This window comes from Malurus melanocephalus, unplaced genomic scaffold (genome assembly GCF_030028575.1).
Source record: "Malurus melanocephalus ecotype Western Australia unplaced genomic scaffold, MMel_1.1 scaffold_341, whole genome shotgun sequence".
Classification (NCBI taxonomy): Eukaryota; Metazoa; Chordata; class Aves; order Passeriformes; family Maluridae; genus Malurus; species Malurus melanocephalus.
Genome location: NW_026623573.1, coordinates 359,165 through 375,826, shown reverse-complemented (window position 1 = coordinate 375,826; position 16,662 = coordinate 359,165). Strand labels below are relative to the sequence as shown.

At 40.9% G+C, this 16,662-nt stretch overlaps 1 protein-coding gene across 1 annotated transcript in view; it reads right to left on the bottom strand.

The window, feature by feature from the left end:
- GNAS (GNAS complex locus) overlaps nucleotides 1–16,662 on the bottom strand; it is a 121,810-nt gene that overhangs the window by 16,285 nt on the left and 88,863 nt on the right. Inside the window, exon 5 of the mRNA XM_057378145.1 lies at nucleotides 15,435–15,532. Coding sequence (XP_057234128.1) covers nucleotides 15,435–15,532 — 98 coding nt within the window. The remainder of the gene's footprint in view (nucleotides 1–15,434; nucleotides 15,533–16,662) is intronic.

Here is a 16,662-nt window from a genome sequence, read left to right as displayed (position 1 = left end):
CTAATTTAACAAGGGACATGACATGCCATTTTAGAATCTTTTAAATAAAATATTTTGGCCCTTCCCCCTCTCTTCCCCACTGACCTAACTTGACTCAACTCACTGTGAAGCAGAATTCAAATCATTACAAAAATATGAACTTTAAATCTCACCTCTCAAAACACACAGCTGGCTATAAAAGACCTTAAAATAGCACTCAAAGCTCTAGTCATTCAAATGTCTACTGTGTAAAACACAGTAGGATAGACTTTGTATTTACAAAACATATTCTAAAATTTGAAAAATGTGTTTTTTAATCTGGACTTTTCTAAGCTGTGTGCTTTTAATACCGGAGTCGTGGAGAATTTAGAATGAAGTGTGTACAGGAAAAGTAAAATCCCTGACAAGGCACAACCTCCGCCTGTTTCCTCTCTCAGCCAAGAGTCACGTCGCTGGTTTTGGCACAGGGAGGTTTTCCATGGCAGTCCCTGACTCACAGAGGAGCAGTGAGGTGCTGCAAAACATGGAATTCATACAGGACTGGAGCGAGGGGTGTGGGTGAAGGATAGTTAGATTTTGGGACAATTCCTCAGATCCCTTATTCTCTAATTAGCTTGCTTGGTAATGTTAAAATGAGGAAGTTGCTGGGCTGCTTGAAGTGGCACTAGTTCTTTTGAACCGGCTTTATTGAGTCTATTTATTACCTACATAAAAACTGTTGTAATTATTTAAACAATTACTAAATGTATTATTCACAGAACATAATTATTTCAGCATTACAACTCCCAAAGCCCTGAACAGAAGGCATGGTTCTGTATTGAGGTGGAACCTCACACTCAGAATGTTTGGATTCAGGAGRTAGCAGAGGTGACACAGACACACCATCCCTGCAGTCTCAGCATCCTCAGTGGCTCTCCAGCCTTTCCCAAGGCCAAAGACCAGGACAGCCTGGGTAGGGAATCTCCTCCCAGAGCCCCATCCCTCCCTAACATGGGCTCTGTGCTCCACAGCCCCACCACAAACCACCCTTGGGCCAGCGCTGGAGAGAAGCTCTGCACTGAGCCACCCTGTCCAAAACTGCTCCATTTAAATCCCTGCCATGGCCTCTGCAAACCTTAACTCCAGTCCCACCTTTCCTCTGGGGACGGGGGCAAGGAGAACAAAAAAAAAAAAAAAACAAACACTGGGAGGTGGGGAAGAATTTCATCTCAGTGGGCATGAATTCTGAAACTTCAGTGATACTGGTTTATGCTCTTTTGGTTTATTACACTGAAAAGGAAGTTATCACACAGCTATGAATAACCACTCATTTTTGCACCACTCCCTGCCCCCGTACACTCAATCACAGCTGGGCAGCAGGGAATCCAAGGCAAGGAAAARCCAAACTAAAGAGCCCAAGTGTGCACTGAAGTTCCAGAAGACCTCCCAAAATTCACTGGATGACTGAAAGCCATCATTCCAGTAAAGGACACACACACACCTTGATCATCTCTTGGTCTGCAGAGGGCAGCGTGTCATGTTTGCATCTCAAATGGATGGAAYCCTAAACATAAATTATTCAGTAACAGATTACAAATTTCCTCTTCTAAATTTAAACAGTCTCATGAGAAGAACTGAACTAAAAAAGACACTAAAAATCATGGGTATAATTGCTGCAGTGGGAAAGAGGAGAAGGGGGTCTGAGACAGTATTTCTTTTGCACAAATATTGTGCTTTTTCCCACATCAACATTTGTTAAGCCCCAGCTGGGGCTTTTCTGGCTGCCCAATACCCAAGTCTGTTATTCTGCAAAAAGACATAAACCCAGCAAGCCTCTTCCAGTGTCCAAAAAAGCCCTAAATGATGTACAGCACCCTTCAGACTGCAGTCCTGGTTCAAATATGTGCCTACAACTTAATGGCCATCATTCACAGCCCACAGATCTGGAAATAAAAATGCAATCCAAAATTATGGTGGGAAGCAGAGGCACGGGACAACTCCAGGAGAACAGCCCTGGGCTGGCTCACCTACTGCTCTGATACCTGGAACTGGCAACTGCGCGATGCGAGAGCCAGAGACAATTCCAGGATTTCCATTTGTTCTGCGTTACTATAATTAGAGCTTCCGGCTCGTGGTTTACACCAAGAACAGCAGCAAAGGCTTCAAGGTGGAACAGACTCAGATCAGATGGGTCAGACAGGGAGAAAGTCTGCARAGAACACTCCAAGGTTCTGCTGAAAGGGAGGTGTGTTCCCACATTACCTACCCTGTATCAGGTGCTTATTTATACACACACAGTCTATAAACCCCAYCAGCAGATGGGAAACACAGCTTTTATCACACAACAGCATTTTAACTCCACTTCCTGTCCTCAGCAGCAAATTATCAATTCACCACAAAAAAGGGGTGTCTGAGCACAGCAACTGGTACATTACACAGAATTTAATAATACGCGACTACTAAATATAGCACTCCTGCTTTTCTTCTACATTTTGCTGCCTAAGAGATTTTTGCAGCATCTTGCACACACTGGCTGCCCTGCATGGATGGTGATGCTCAAAACCAGTGACAGGTGCAGAGCTTTCCAAACAGCGCTTTTCCCTCACGCCATCCCACCCACGTTCAGCTCCAGCTTGTAAAACTGCAGTTATCTGCTTTGTAGGAACGCACACGCACAGGAAGTCCAAGGAACAGACTGCCAACAAGCAGATGAGAAAATTAAAAAAGATCTGAGATGCTAATAAACCGTGCCAGAATTACACACTGCATCTAAATACAGGTTTTGAGGGAACATCACTGGAGTATTTCTGTAGATAAGCATATCCTGCTTTTTAATTAAGGAAGAAAATTTCCCTCCTTTGAATGAGCTCACTTTCATTGGAGAGACCTGGTTTACTAACACATCTTACGATTTTTGGTTTCTTTGCTTAAACAATATAATGGGGAAGAAAAAAAACCTKAATGTTTTTTGACTGTGGCTTCTTGATTGTGGCTCCAAGCATGAGGCCTTTAAAAAAACCCCACAAGCCCCACATTGCTCTGCAGCAGAACTTCTTCCTGTTACCTACATTCATTTTTATCAGCACAAACTGTAGGGAAACTGCCATACATTTATACAGAATTATTTATTTAACAGAGAGAAATCTGTTTCAGCTTTTTGCATGTCCGGCATTAACCATTAGAATGCCTTTTGGTGTGGATGTCAGGAATAAATATGAAACAGTTCAGAACTTAAAAAAAAAACCCCACTGCTTAAACAGGGATACTACAATCTGATTCACCCTGTAAAACATGTATGTATAAAAGCAGCATGTGCTTGTACAGATTCTGGTAATTACAGAGGTTTGTTTCAAAAAAACCACCGTGTTTCACACAATATAAACACGGTAATTGTCACATTATCTCACAATCTACTTTGTGATTTCAATTATGCACAACAAAGGGACTGCTCATGAGAACTGAGCTGAGAGAGTAAATCACACCCCTCATAATAATAGTAACAAACCTGTGTTCATTAGTGTTTGTTTGTTTTTAAAAGGTATTTGTTCAACTCTTACAAACACCTCTTGCAGACTGGTGAAAAAGAAAAATGCACTGGGTGYGGCATCAATCTTTCATTTGTAAGACTTGTCTTGAGGGAAATCAGTTTCATATTCTTCACAGCCACGTGACTTTATCAGAAAACCACAGTGCACAGTTTTGGCATAATTAGCAGGACCTTCTTAAATACAGCCCAGAAGAAAGCTCTGAGGGAAACAAAAACATTTCACATCATCAGAGCTGAAATGGAGGTACCAGCCTCTGCACACAACAGCAAAAATCCCACCTATTTTTAGTTCACAATTCCAGTAAGAAAACAGCTGGGAGCCTAATGAAATTATCTTGGTGACAAATTTAATGGACTGAACACTAAAGTTACTATTTTTAAGTAAAGTTCCTAATTATCCTTCAAAACAAGAAGCAATTAAGCAGCAGTGGAGCTACGGCTTCCCAAACGTCTGCAAGGCTCAGCTCCAATCAGATTGAAACTGGGAAATGGCTCAACACCTTTCTGATCCTAAAAATTGGTTGAGGGCCAGGCTTGAGGTTTGGTTGGGGTTTTTTTTTAGTCTAATGAAAGCAGTTCTGCTTTGACCTGTCCAGTCCTGCCTCGTGCTGTTTTCTCTGCAGCTGCACCATTCCCACCGTGCTGGGAGGGGAATGGAATGGAGCATGGAGGGGCTGGAGAGAGCTGGTGAGAACCACAAAATGGATCACAGAGCATCCACAAATGATAACACACTGCTTGGATCACAGAGCATCCACAAACGATAAAACATTGCTTGGATCACAGAGCATCCAGCTCCGTGGGAGAGAGATGCACAGGGAAGGGCTCCAGGAGCAATGGAGAAGGGCCAAGGATCCCACCTAGCAAARGGCTCTGAGAAAGCACACAGGAATTCTGGTATTTTCAAATTTACTGAAACAGCCCCATWAATCACAACAAAGCGAGTTAATCCCACATGTTCTTCTCCAAAAAAGCTTTTTAAAACTGACCATTTTAATGACTCTTTCCCTTGGTAAAACACTGTGGCACTAATGAGTCTGTTGTACTTGTAACCTCACATGTCTATCCCACACTTTGTACACACCACACACCTTATTTTAGAAACAAACCTTGAATAACGGATAGAAAATTAGAGCTAGCATTGAAAATACACAGGTAACAAACTAATACATACATTTTAATGCAACATAGTAAGAYCTTAGAATCTGGAATGCCCACTTGGGGAATATATAATGGTAAAACAGGAGAACTCTAAATCCATCTTCTCATCCTTTCAACCAAACCACTTCATTGTGAGATTCAAGATCAARAATCCTGATGACAAGATCTTGATCAAGATTCTAGATGACATTACAATACTTCTTGGCATTAGTTCCATGAAAGATTGATCATCCCTCACTCATCTGACTTCACTTAAAAACTCACACTATCCAAAATCACCCAAGGGTTTTTGCAGATGTGAGCTTTAAAATTCTCAAAGAAGAGCTGTATCAAAATACCAGTTTACAAATGGTGAAAAAACTGTATTTCATCCAAGCCTACTCCTGATAACAAAATGTGTGTATTCTGATGGGACAGAAGTCAACAGAGAGTCCTCCAGAATAAATCAMCAAGGAGAACCCATTCCAACCCAGGGAAGAAAAGGAGACTGCCCACCTTAACTACAAACTCTGTTCTTCACGGCACACACATGGATAGGGAAAGCTACTGAAAATACCGAAACGAAACAATTGGGAGATTCACTCCTGAGACTCAGTCTGATGGAAGAACATCCAGAAAATGGCCACACTCTTTACGCAGCTGCATAAAGGAATTTTCTTGCCAGACACAAAGCTTCAAGACAAGCAGTCCCTGACTTTGTAATGTTATAAATGAGCAATTAAAATCCCTCTGAGGTGCACTAACAGTGAGTGGTGGACAGTGTGGATGTCAGGAACTTTGCATGGATTACCAACACTGGTGATAAACGAACAAACAAAATGGCAATTTTACACATAGTGAGAATGTTGTACGTATACTGCTATTTTCACTCACTTATAAAAAATTACTAAGGGTTCAGAAGGATTTTTGCTTTGAAAAAACAAGAATCTCTCAGCCAAGATCCCACAGCAGACCTGGCCACCTGAGCCAGGCTGGACGTGGCTCCTTCCCTCCCCCTGCTGCAGGAGGCTTCCTAAAAATAGTTCTTTGCCAGTTTTTACTGGGGCTGCAGTTCACATGAGCCCTCCGGGGAAAAGGGAACCTTGCAGAGTACCCAAGGAATTAAAAGAAAATTTACTGGGCCAACATGTTTCAATCCAAGTGTAAATTCTCATGTAGGCACTGAACCCCCTCACTACTGTAACAAACACAATTTAGCTTTATTGGTGCATATCCTTCTCAGAGACTTCATTAGTGTACCACAATACAAATATGGTTAACAGAGATTTATATTTAACTATAACAACTTATTTTAACACGTTTCAGCTATTAAATCATTGTATAATATACTACAGAATAATCAAAATCACAAAGCCTATCAATRACATCCTGCTACAAAATTACTCCTAATCACATGTAAAATTAGCCAGAAATTTCTTTCAGTTTATTTAGAACTTAGTCACATACTATAAGAAGTATTTAAAGTTACTTAAGCTCAGCTTCAGTTTGAGAACTTCCTCACCTAATATGAGTTTAATCTACTTTTTAATTTTCAGCCTGCCCCTCCTGAAGTCAGGATTTTATGACCATGTTCTCTGCATGCAAGCACATGGTCTCAATAAACTTTTGAGCCTGCTGGTAAATTTATACCAAATGTCCTGSAGATATCCTTGTCAGAAGTCTCTGAAAAACAGTAACTTCAGCAATACCTGTGATTGCAGGCAAGCACCCAGACAAAAGAAATTTAAATTGAATTCCCCAGTGCAGGAAAGGCTTTGGCCTATCACCCAATAGTGGAGTTCACAGAAGAGGAAAATGAAGGGGAGAACGTGCAAGTCAGCAGCATCCAGTGCTCCCTCTCCCTGGGACTGGCAGTGATGTATCTGCAGTGCTTCAGCCCAGGGAATAATTGGGAATCGAACCTGGCGCTTTCACTGTACAGCAAATGTACTGGCCTCATTTCATCTCCTATCAGGAATTTTCTCTTGCCTTCTTTCTGTCTTTTGGAACGCTGTTGCTTTTAATTCCTTATTTAAAGCAAGTCTTAAATGAGGTTTTACAGCATCTTTTTAGGTCTTAGTTTGATAAAAGTATTCAAGTATTCTCCTAATTGTCATCCTGTGATCTTGAGCTGTTCCTTTCCTGCAGCAATGCAGATGAGCCACGAGAGCTCTCGTAAAGCTCAACCACCTCCCATCTCCAAAAAAAAAAGCTCCAAAAAAAGCTGCCATGCCTGCTCACGGGGAACACCACAAACAGCAGCTTCCAAGGGCAGAAAAAAAACTCCAGCAGCCACTCACCCACCCAGGGGAGCAAACTGCAAAATCCTAAAAAGCTTGGTCCGGGTTGGTGGCTGTTGGAGCAGCAGGGATGCTCATCATTCCTGCAGCCCTGCCCTGCTGCAGCAGCGTTTGCTGCGCCTTCCACAGCTGCAGCAGCAGCAGCCAGACCTGGGGATTCACTGCCAGAACCCCAACCAGCCCAGCACTGCATCCCACATCAGCTTCCCAGTGAAATCCCACCAAATCCACCCAGGAACGATGCTCCGGCCTTACACAGGCCATGCAAAAATGATGCAACCCACGCCACGCTCTTCCTTGTTTCCTCAATGTTTATTTATAGCTTGCCCTGTATTCTGTGCCTGCAGATCTTCCTCCTGCAGGAGGGATTCCGAGGGAAGGCYGCTCCAGCCTGTGTGGAAAATGTTTCTGTCTCACACTGAATTGTTTGTTCGAATCACAGCTCAGAACCACTCTCGTTCGGGGCTCTCTTTCTTTGTACAAAGCATGGGAGGGGAGGCTGAGTGAAAATTCATTCTCAGGAACATTGTAATACAAATTTTAAGAGTTGCTTGGATTGATTCTCACCATTTGACAGCTACAGTGTTTAACCAGTGCAGTAATCCAAGGCTGCTAAACCATTAAGTCCAATRTTCACAATTCAAGACGTAATTCCTTCTGCTTTACAATAAGCCTACGGGAATTTGACAGTAAAATTTGCCCTGTTTTTTATATTGATGGGTAAAACTTCAATRAATACAAAAGTCTAGTACACCCAAGGTGCAAGACAAACTTACAGAGTTGACTTGGTCACAATTCCTCCTCTTAATTTAACTTCTCACCCTAATTCGTTCTGATCAACTCGTTCATGACATTCATGCTTTCCCAAATCAGAATGACCACTGCCTGTCTTTACAAAAACCAGAGGGCTGAAGGATTACCGTGCACAAAAAAAAAAATCTACTATTTTACTCTCCCGATTTTCTCAAAATATGTGTTTTGAGCAATGCAATTACAGAAGTCTCACTTGCAGTAAAGAGTTATTTTTAGGGTGAATCTGCTGCACTTTTCTTACCATAAAAAGGSTATATTCTCTGCCTGGTGAAAATAAGACTGAAAATACAGAAAAACAAGCAGTATCATTGCAAGATCCATCTATTACAAACCTGTACCTATCAACAGAGCAAGACACCAACACAATATTCACAGCATCTCCTCCAAGAGGCTTAGTGGACAGAATAAGTTTTTTCATACATTTCGATACTATTCACAGACCCTGCAACTTAATGCCACAAAAAATAAAAAAACTTTTGAGGATGGAAAGAAAGCACGGTGGGAAGGAATGAGGAACCTGTTGCSATTAAAGTGCAGAAATTAGTGAGAGTTTAATTAACCAAAGATTTTGGCTTCTATTCCATCTCCTGCTGTATTGCATTACAACACTTTCCCTTCACCCACAAAAAAAATTCCACAGCATTTGCATTTGTTGGTTTGCAGAGAACAGAACCACAAAAAACAAAGCAGAAGCCTGAACAGGTATCAGAAATATGTTGACTAAGAAGTCCAGACACTACTGAAGCAAACAGACTTGAAAGCAATTACAAAAATATGCMTCTGACATTTGCTTAAAAAAAAGCTCAAGATTACTTTATTTTCTCTTTTGGAAATAGGAATCCCTGGGATTATGCATATTTTGGCATTTATCTGTAAGTTTAAAATCACTTGGTGATGCAAGCATAATATTCTTTGTCAAACAACACAATTTGCCATTTTTACCACTAGTAACAAGGAATCTGTCCTTCTCTGTACTGAATTATTTTWAATTCTGTTAATTAACATTATGGGTATAGGCCACCCATCAAGAAATTTGGCTAAAGAACTTTGTCTGCAGAATTTTGGATTGTATCCAAATACTTTTAATACAGAATTATCTTGTGAAGATGCATCACTYTTAGGTTTATACAGCAGTAGTTGCTTATACATTTACATACTTTGGTAGTAATAACTTTGGTTTCAATCAGACTATTGAAGTAAAATATTAGTGGAGATATATCCTGAGAAAACCATACTCTGCACTCCACTCAGAATTCTTCTCCAGATAACTAAACGTCAATGTGTTCGTTATCTAACCCCTTCTTCATGACATTCTACTGATGTTCTTCTGACATCCAAAATAAAATTTCTCTGTTGGAGGAGCACAGCGATCTACTGACCAAATCATGTGGATGTCTGCTTATGATCTCAGAAAAAGGAACAGTTTTGAGGACAAATTTTATTTAAATAAAACGCTAATATTCATGCCAAACTTTGAAAAATACTCTCGATCCAGTGTATGCCTGACCTGAGCAAATGTTGTGCATGGGAATTTTGTCTGAAACAAATAAATAGCTGTTGTGAGAGCAAATCCATTCACACGTGAAAGCAAACAGAAAACACTGGAAATGAACATCCATTTCCACTGAATCAGGCATCCATGAACACTYGAGTTTATCCTTAACTCTTGCAGGCATGAGCAAGTGATGCATTTAAACTAAAAGGCAAAGTCTGAGTATTTGGACACACGATTTTGTCAAGAAATTGGGGAAGAAGTTCCAACCYGGCTTTTTCATGCTCTTCAACCAGGTCAGCCCTGCCTCCAGCTGAAGGCAAATCCCTGATATTTACAGCTAGGCAGGGAAAGGAAGTTGGATCTGCAGCTAAAGGCCAGAAAGGAACTGGCACATTCACAGATGTGGAACAGGAGAAACAAAAGCAGCAGATGAATGAAGGCAATGGGTCCAAGGGGCTGCAAGTGGCCCAGGGAGTGAAAGCAGAGGCAGAAATCGGATTCCTGGAGCAAAGATTAAAAAAAAAAAMCCTTGACAATAATTCAGGATGATGCAGCAGGCATCATACAAAAGGCTGTGCTATGAATTCTTCAATTATTCACATTTTGGACTTGTAAAGGTCCTTCTCCCATGATGGCCTTTGTCTCTTCCTTCCTGGAGCACCTAATTCATAACACTCAAGTAACCTATTCCAGGACACCTTTTGGTTTGTCTTGCTTCATACTGGGATGTGATTTATTTTGAAGATAGCTAAGTTTAATTGGGGTCGAGTGTAGCTTGAAATTATGAATTTATGATTAGCTGTGACAAGAGTGGGAACATGTGCTGGATTCATAATCCATTTATTGGCTAAATTTAGGTAATCTGGTTTTCAGAGCACTTGCCAGCAGGCACATCCCTGCTACTGACAGCAAAAGGAAGGGCACACACGTGGAAGAGTTGGGTATAATTCAGCTGTTATAGATTTGGACTCGTGTTGATGGTAAGGACTTGAGTGAAGTCATGCAAAACAGGAATTACTGTGCTCCCCATCATACACTTAACTGCAGAAAATGTATAGCCTGGGCTGTATTTTTTAAACTGAAATTTAACCTTGTTAAAAACATGATTTTTAATTTCCTCAGGCTGAAGAAAAGCAGGGGAAAGACCCTAATTCAGTTATCATTAAGCACTCTGGAATAGAATAAGGYGGGTTTTATAATCAAGACCAAAAATCAGAAGTTGGATGATCCAGGTCTATTCCTTGGCTTGCYAAGGAATTCCCACAGCAGCAGGCATCATCAGTTTTAGCCCAGCWAAAGGGGACATGAATATTCCTCCTCATGGGAATGTTTAACAATATAATTGTTACTGTCCGTAAGAGGCTCATGTATGCCAGGAACACAGGCCAGGGAAATTCCTGTGCTGTTCAATGTGAGCACACAGAGGAGCTGGAGACACGAGAAACCACTCTGTCAAAATCACATCGAATGGAAAGAAAAGTAGAAGGAAAAAAAAAAAAAACACGTAATAAATAATACGGATAAGAAACCAGACTAACAGTAGTAGCCCTGATAAATCAGGCACTGTTTAAAAAGGTGAGACTTTGAGCAAACATACTTTACTACACRTTCCATGAAGGGAACTTTTGTCACCAAGAGAAATCAACATGGAAGAAAATCATTAAGTGCTCAGATCGGGGCTCYTAATTGCTCTCTCTACAAGTCTGCAAATCCAGAAATAAAACACACCATAAATCTTAGTAAAAAAAATAAAGAGTTTACAACATTAGAAATTAAAAAACCCGTGTGTCCACACACGCTGATCCTTCAGCAGCCCCGCACAGCAGTCGGCTAATAGCTGCACTCCCTGCCTTTCTTTGATAAGTATTTTAAAAACAAACATCTTAAAAAATCCTCCTCATAAAACCCTTCTGGAGGAGCCTGGCAGACTTTCAAGGTACCARAGAGGCTCTGGAGTTGCAGAAACGTGACGGTGCACCTCCAGAGGCTCCTCCTTGCCCGAAATGGCAGCGCAGGAGGAGCGGGCGGCAGGAAATCGCGTGAGAACGCGCTCCTCGTGCTGCTCCAGCCCTTCCTGACATCGCGGGTGTGAAACGCGCTGCAAACACCGGCCCTCGCTCGATTTCCTTTTCCACCCCGGCCAAAAACCAGGAAGCGCCAGCGAGGAGATCCGCAGGGAAAGYGCGGCGTGAAATGAGGCACAGAATCCAATGAGTGGCTGAGGTTAATARAGAAAAATCCAGGGATCTGTGGACACAACCTAATATTAGCAACTCTAGAAAAAGCACCAGAAGGCTCATGTAGTACCAAGGCTTTGCTTTTGATTWGATGAAGAGGTAACTCAAAGGCTCCTGACATCAAATCGTGTTTCTCCAGGTCATCCCCAAGCTTTCTCCTGGCCATCCCCAGGACAGGGTGGGCACCGTTCATATCCTCACGCGACAAACAGCACATTCCTAACAGAGGATCCTGCTTGCTCTGACTGCTCTGCTGGGCATTTGTGGGTCTGTAAAACCAGAGCTACTCACATGAAACCTGAAGTAGAGGTATTGGCAGCAGCAGCGCTTCAAAGAGATCGTGTTTTGTTTGTGTTTGACAGAAGGCAGATTTGACRAACAGGTTTTGGCACAGCACACTGGAAATGGCTCCTGTATTTTTAATATTAAGTAATAGATTCTAAATAAAATGCCATCATGTGCCTTCAGGGAAGACATGTGAAGGATGGTAAATAATTTAACACCATTTGGGATTTTCTGTATTCTAGACACTTCAGTGTTATTCTGTTTATTATGAGCCAAGATCTCATAATAAACTTCGTATGAACGCTCTGGGTGCATCCCTGCAAGATGCCAGAGCAGRGAAATTCAGTCTCCTCACAGACAATTCTCCCTCCTCACTGCTGAAACACAGAGTGAAACAACATCACAGACCGTGGTGTTCTAAATGCAGAATTGAAACTAAATTCTTCATAAAGCCAGTTCAGAAAAGGGAAACAAGCCTTCTTTCCTTTCTCTGCCTCTCAGGACTGTCAAATATGCCTCGGCAGGAAGTACAGTAAAGCTCCTGACGAGCAGAGGCAGCTACTCTTTCAAAATGAACAGGGTTCCTCCCAAGTGACATTTTCATTTAGCCAGTGAGCTGAGGATGCAGGCCAGGATACCAGAAGGGCTCTCCAGCAGATGAGGTTACTGGCCAGGCCTCCCAGCTTCACACCTCCAAAGATCACAACTGCACAGAAATGGGAAGCCAGGACAGTACCTGTGGCTTGTGGTGAAGTTGTCTTTTCTGAGCCAGCACAGCCAGAGACTCGGTGGAGCAACAATAAGAACATATATGAATGTGACTTGTTATGGGAAGAGACTGGAAATTGTAGAGCTTCAGCAGGAAGCATTGTACATTTAAAGTTACTGCTCCAGAATACTGAAAAATACCGTTTCCAGACTCTAAACGCCTTCATTGGAATTAGGGTGATAAAACATTAAGAATTACATTTATTCCCACTTTCTTGAGAATGAACACACAGCAAAAAGTGATTTTTCCCTCATGCTCTGTCCACCCAGGAGAGCTCCTGACCCATCAGCTAATTCTCTCCTTTCCTCAGCACAAGCTCTGCAGAATTTTAAGCTGCCACCTCCCCAAAACCTTTATTTTACAGATTCCCCAATCCTGAATCTTGGAAAGCCCTTCTTTCTCCTGGACTGCAGCTAAGCTGTCTACGACGAATCAGCTTTTATCCACAGAAAGCAGCCTTGCTAAAAGACAGGCAAAACTGATTTTTAAACATTCAGCAGAATATCCTTGCAAAGTTTCCTATATAGAACTGGGTCACAACAGTGAAAAAACCTCCTTTSTTAAAAAATTCAGAATGTTAAATAAGCCCATACCAAGACAAACTTTACGCTAAGCAATCCACTCTTCAAAAAATGACAGTTGAAAACCATAAAATTATCTTACAAACAACTCTAAGAAGTTAATTTTTGTGAACAACAAACACTGTTTAAAATTTTAGGACAATTCACTGAGCAAAGATTCCATTAATAATTAACAATTTATTCAACTTTCAAGAGCAAGAAAGGATTTTTGGAAGCCAGATTATCTTGAAAGAGAAAAGCCATGTTTCCATCTCCCATATCCAGCACGACTTTCTTGTTTTAAATGGCGACTTCAAAAGGGATACGTGTTCAGAACCCAAAACTCCTCTTTGAAAGAACTGGCAATCCCAACAGAGTTTGCTCGATATTCTCTTTTAGCTTCTATTAGCACTAACAGTAATTTGCACACTCATATTAAAATAGCCCTCCTTTAATAAAACTCAGATACATTTTGTATTTTGTTTTGCCGGATTTTTGTTAGCATGTGCTCACCAGGTTAATTTGAAGGTGTCAATCAAGTCAGACTTTACAAGAAGCAATTTTTGCTACATCCCTTGAAAATTAAATGTGATAAAAGCAAGTTCAGCATTTCAAAGTGACATTAACCTCCAAGCAAATACTTTGCCATTAAAAAACTCCTACTATGCATATTCTGTTATTAAAAACAACACCATTGTATGGTCAAAAATGCCAGAAAGGACAAGAACTATCCAAATTAACAATCAGGAAACTTCTTCTGCAAGACTATAGCATCATATACTTTACGATCATATTGAATAAATATTAGAATTATGAAATATTTTTASAAGGACACAGCAATTTTAATTTTATTTTCTTTAGCAAAAAAGAGAAATCTAATTTGTCAGCAATGTTCAAGGTTTATTTTTGGCTCAACAGCCCATGATGTAGAATTAAGTGTTCCACTAGATGGAGCAGGACGGTAAAGCCATCATGAGGGCCACCTCCCCTGCTGATCCATGGAAAAGTCAATGTCCAGGGATGATAAGGATTTCAGCTTTCTTTTGTGCATTCAGGGCAGAAAAAGGGCAACACAAAACACTCTTAGTGCTCAACAATATTTCCTTCTTCCCGGCACAGAGGCTGACTTTTAACAAACACTAACCAGAAACAAACCCACCTTTTCCTCATTTCTATCAGCTTTACACTAGAAACACGAAATTTACTGGATGCTTGACTGAAAATGAAAATCCTAGTACTCTTCTATTTTGTAGCAACTGAAGCTGCAAAAAGCTCCATGCCAGATGATCAAACATTAGTCACCTAATGCAAAAGACATCGTTACACATCAAACAAATTCACTCTGGAAACAATGGCAAAACTTCAAAGAGRCTCCTACAGTCCTGGAGCTGTGCAAGGCATAGTAAAATTATCTCTCTTGTCTCTTTTCAAACAGAACTAATTGTTGATTTACCTTTAAGTCTACCTAAACAAACAAACAAAAGAAGACCCTTACAGACTTTATTTCATCATATATTCTTTAAGAGATGCAGTATCAGACAAACTGCAGTTGCCATAATCGTGTGAAATGAGAAACCTTCCTTTTCTTGACCATTAAACCTTACTTCAGCTTCTCSAAAAGAAATAGAGAGAATGTAAACCAACAAAGAATAGTTAARTCCTGCAATCCATTGAGTATGCACAACGAAGTGTCTGGAATGGTCACAATTAACTCAAACACCTTGCCATAAAAAAATCCTGAACCCCAGTATATGGCTGGATGTGATAAATAACTGYAAACATGCAGCAGTCTCTCAAGACAAAACTAATTATCACAGCAGTAGAAATACCAGAAGAGAATGACTTTGTCAGATCTGTGCATGAAGGCACACAAGCAGAAGTCTGGGACTGATCACAGGCTGCTTCCCATGATTGCTGCTCCCATCTCTTTGTTTCCAGTGAAATAAACTGCACTAGAAACCAAAGTGACAAGGGAGCTTCTTTCCCACAAACATTCTCTCCATGTTACTGAAACTTGCTGCAGCACCTGAAGCTGATGGGGAAAGGACACATCCAAGCAGAAGAGGCCGGAAATTTGTCCTTTGAGACAATAAAACTGTCCCCTCTCTAAGGGTTCAGCCTGCATTAACACCATTTAAATGCATCTGCAACGTTCTCAACATTGTGTAACTGGACACCAGTTTGTCCCACCTCTCTGAACAGCTGATTCCCGAGGATTCATTATGTACCACACATTCCTTTTCCAAGGATAAGGGAAAACAAGCATGAGGACACCAAAGCACTGTCCCTGAGTCACAAAWCCATGAGCAGTGGAATGGAGCAATACTCACTACTGTGCACAGTCAATCAGCTGGTACTCGTTGGATCTCTCRTAGCAGGCTTTCACACCTTCATCTTGCCAGAGCGTTTTTGTGTGTTCATAAAACTCCTGAAACAGGAAAACAGTGTTAGAGGATGGGTTAGAGGTGGAGAGAATTGTCAAATAGTAATGTATAAGTGGAGCAGATTTAACAAGAGCTTTAACCATGCTTCAGAACCTCACTACAAGTTCAGCTGGTTTTCTTAGTTTGACTTCAACATTTTGTAACACTTAAAGAAATGCTTCTCAATCACCCTCACAGAATCCAACTGTAAGAAGGGTTAATGTATCATTAATGACAACCTGATTGGCATTTTTAATTATCAGTGTTATGTGRTAACATTTGTTCTTTAACTCACAGTGCCACTGCATGTTACATTTATGTGTCTGTCAGTTTTTTTTCTTCAGTGAAAACAATTCTCTATAATTCCTACATGAATGATARTGATGATTAAATTTCACACGACTTTGCAAGTTAGTGAGGATCTTCAGGGACCACAGAGACATCTGTATCTTACTTAACTCTGTACCACTTTCGTAAATTTATTCYCTTGCAGTGTAAAAAGACATTGAACTACAGAAGAAACACAGTAATACAAGGCTAGATCATGTTTTGTCTCAGCCTTAAAAACTGCAAGCCAAGATATGAAAGCAGACAGCCAAAAACACAGTGCTTCAGTTTTGCTGAACCTGTAACACAAGTTTACAACACAACCAGAGGCCCTTTCATTTTGCATATGAAAGGTGCACTTTGGCTCCAACAGTGCGTGTGCAACACGGGATTGAACTTCTGGCCATCAGTCTAAGAGCTGGATAGACTTAGAACAGCAGCAGCCTGGTGACTAAAATACACACAGACACCACTGGGCATTCCTCTGATCAACCACCATGGATGTTTCTTGGCTCTCTCTCAGAGCTTTGAAGTGTTTTGGGCAAAATACTTTTATTCTGATTTTAAGTGGCAAATGATATTTTTTTTTTAACCCAGACCAGCACAAGACCTTTAAAATAGTTGTTGTATATATAATTTATCTCTCCCCACCCTCTTYCTTTACAGCAGAATCATTTTAAAGAAGAAGAATGTATTATTTTGAATAGTCATGGTACTGCTTCAAGGTTCTCCATCTCTTGGGATATCAGTCTCTCACATTCCTTTACTATCAGTGTAGTACAAAGAAAGGGGACACATTCCAAAGATT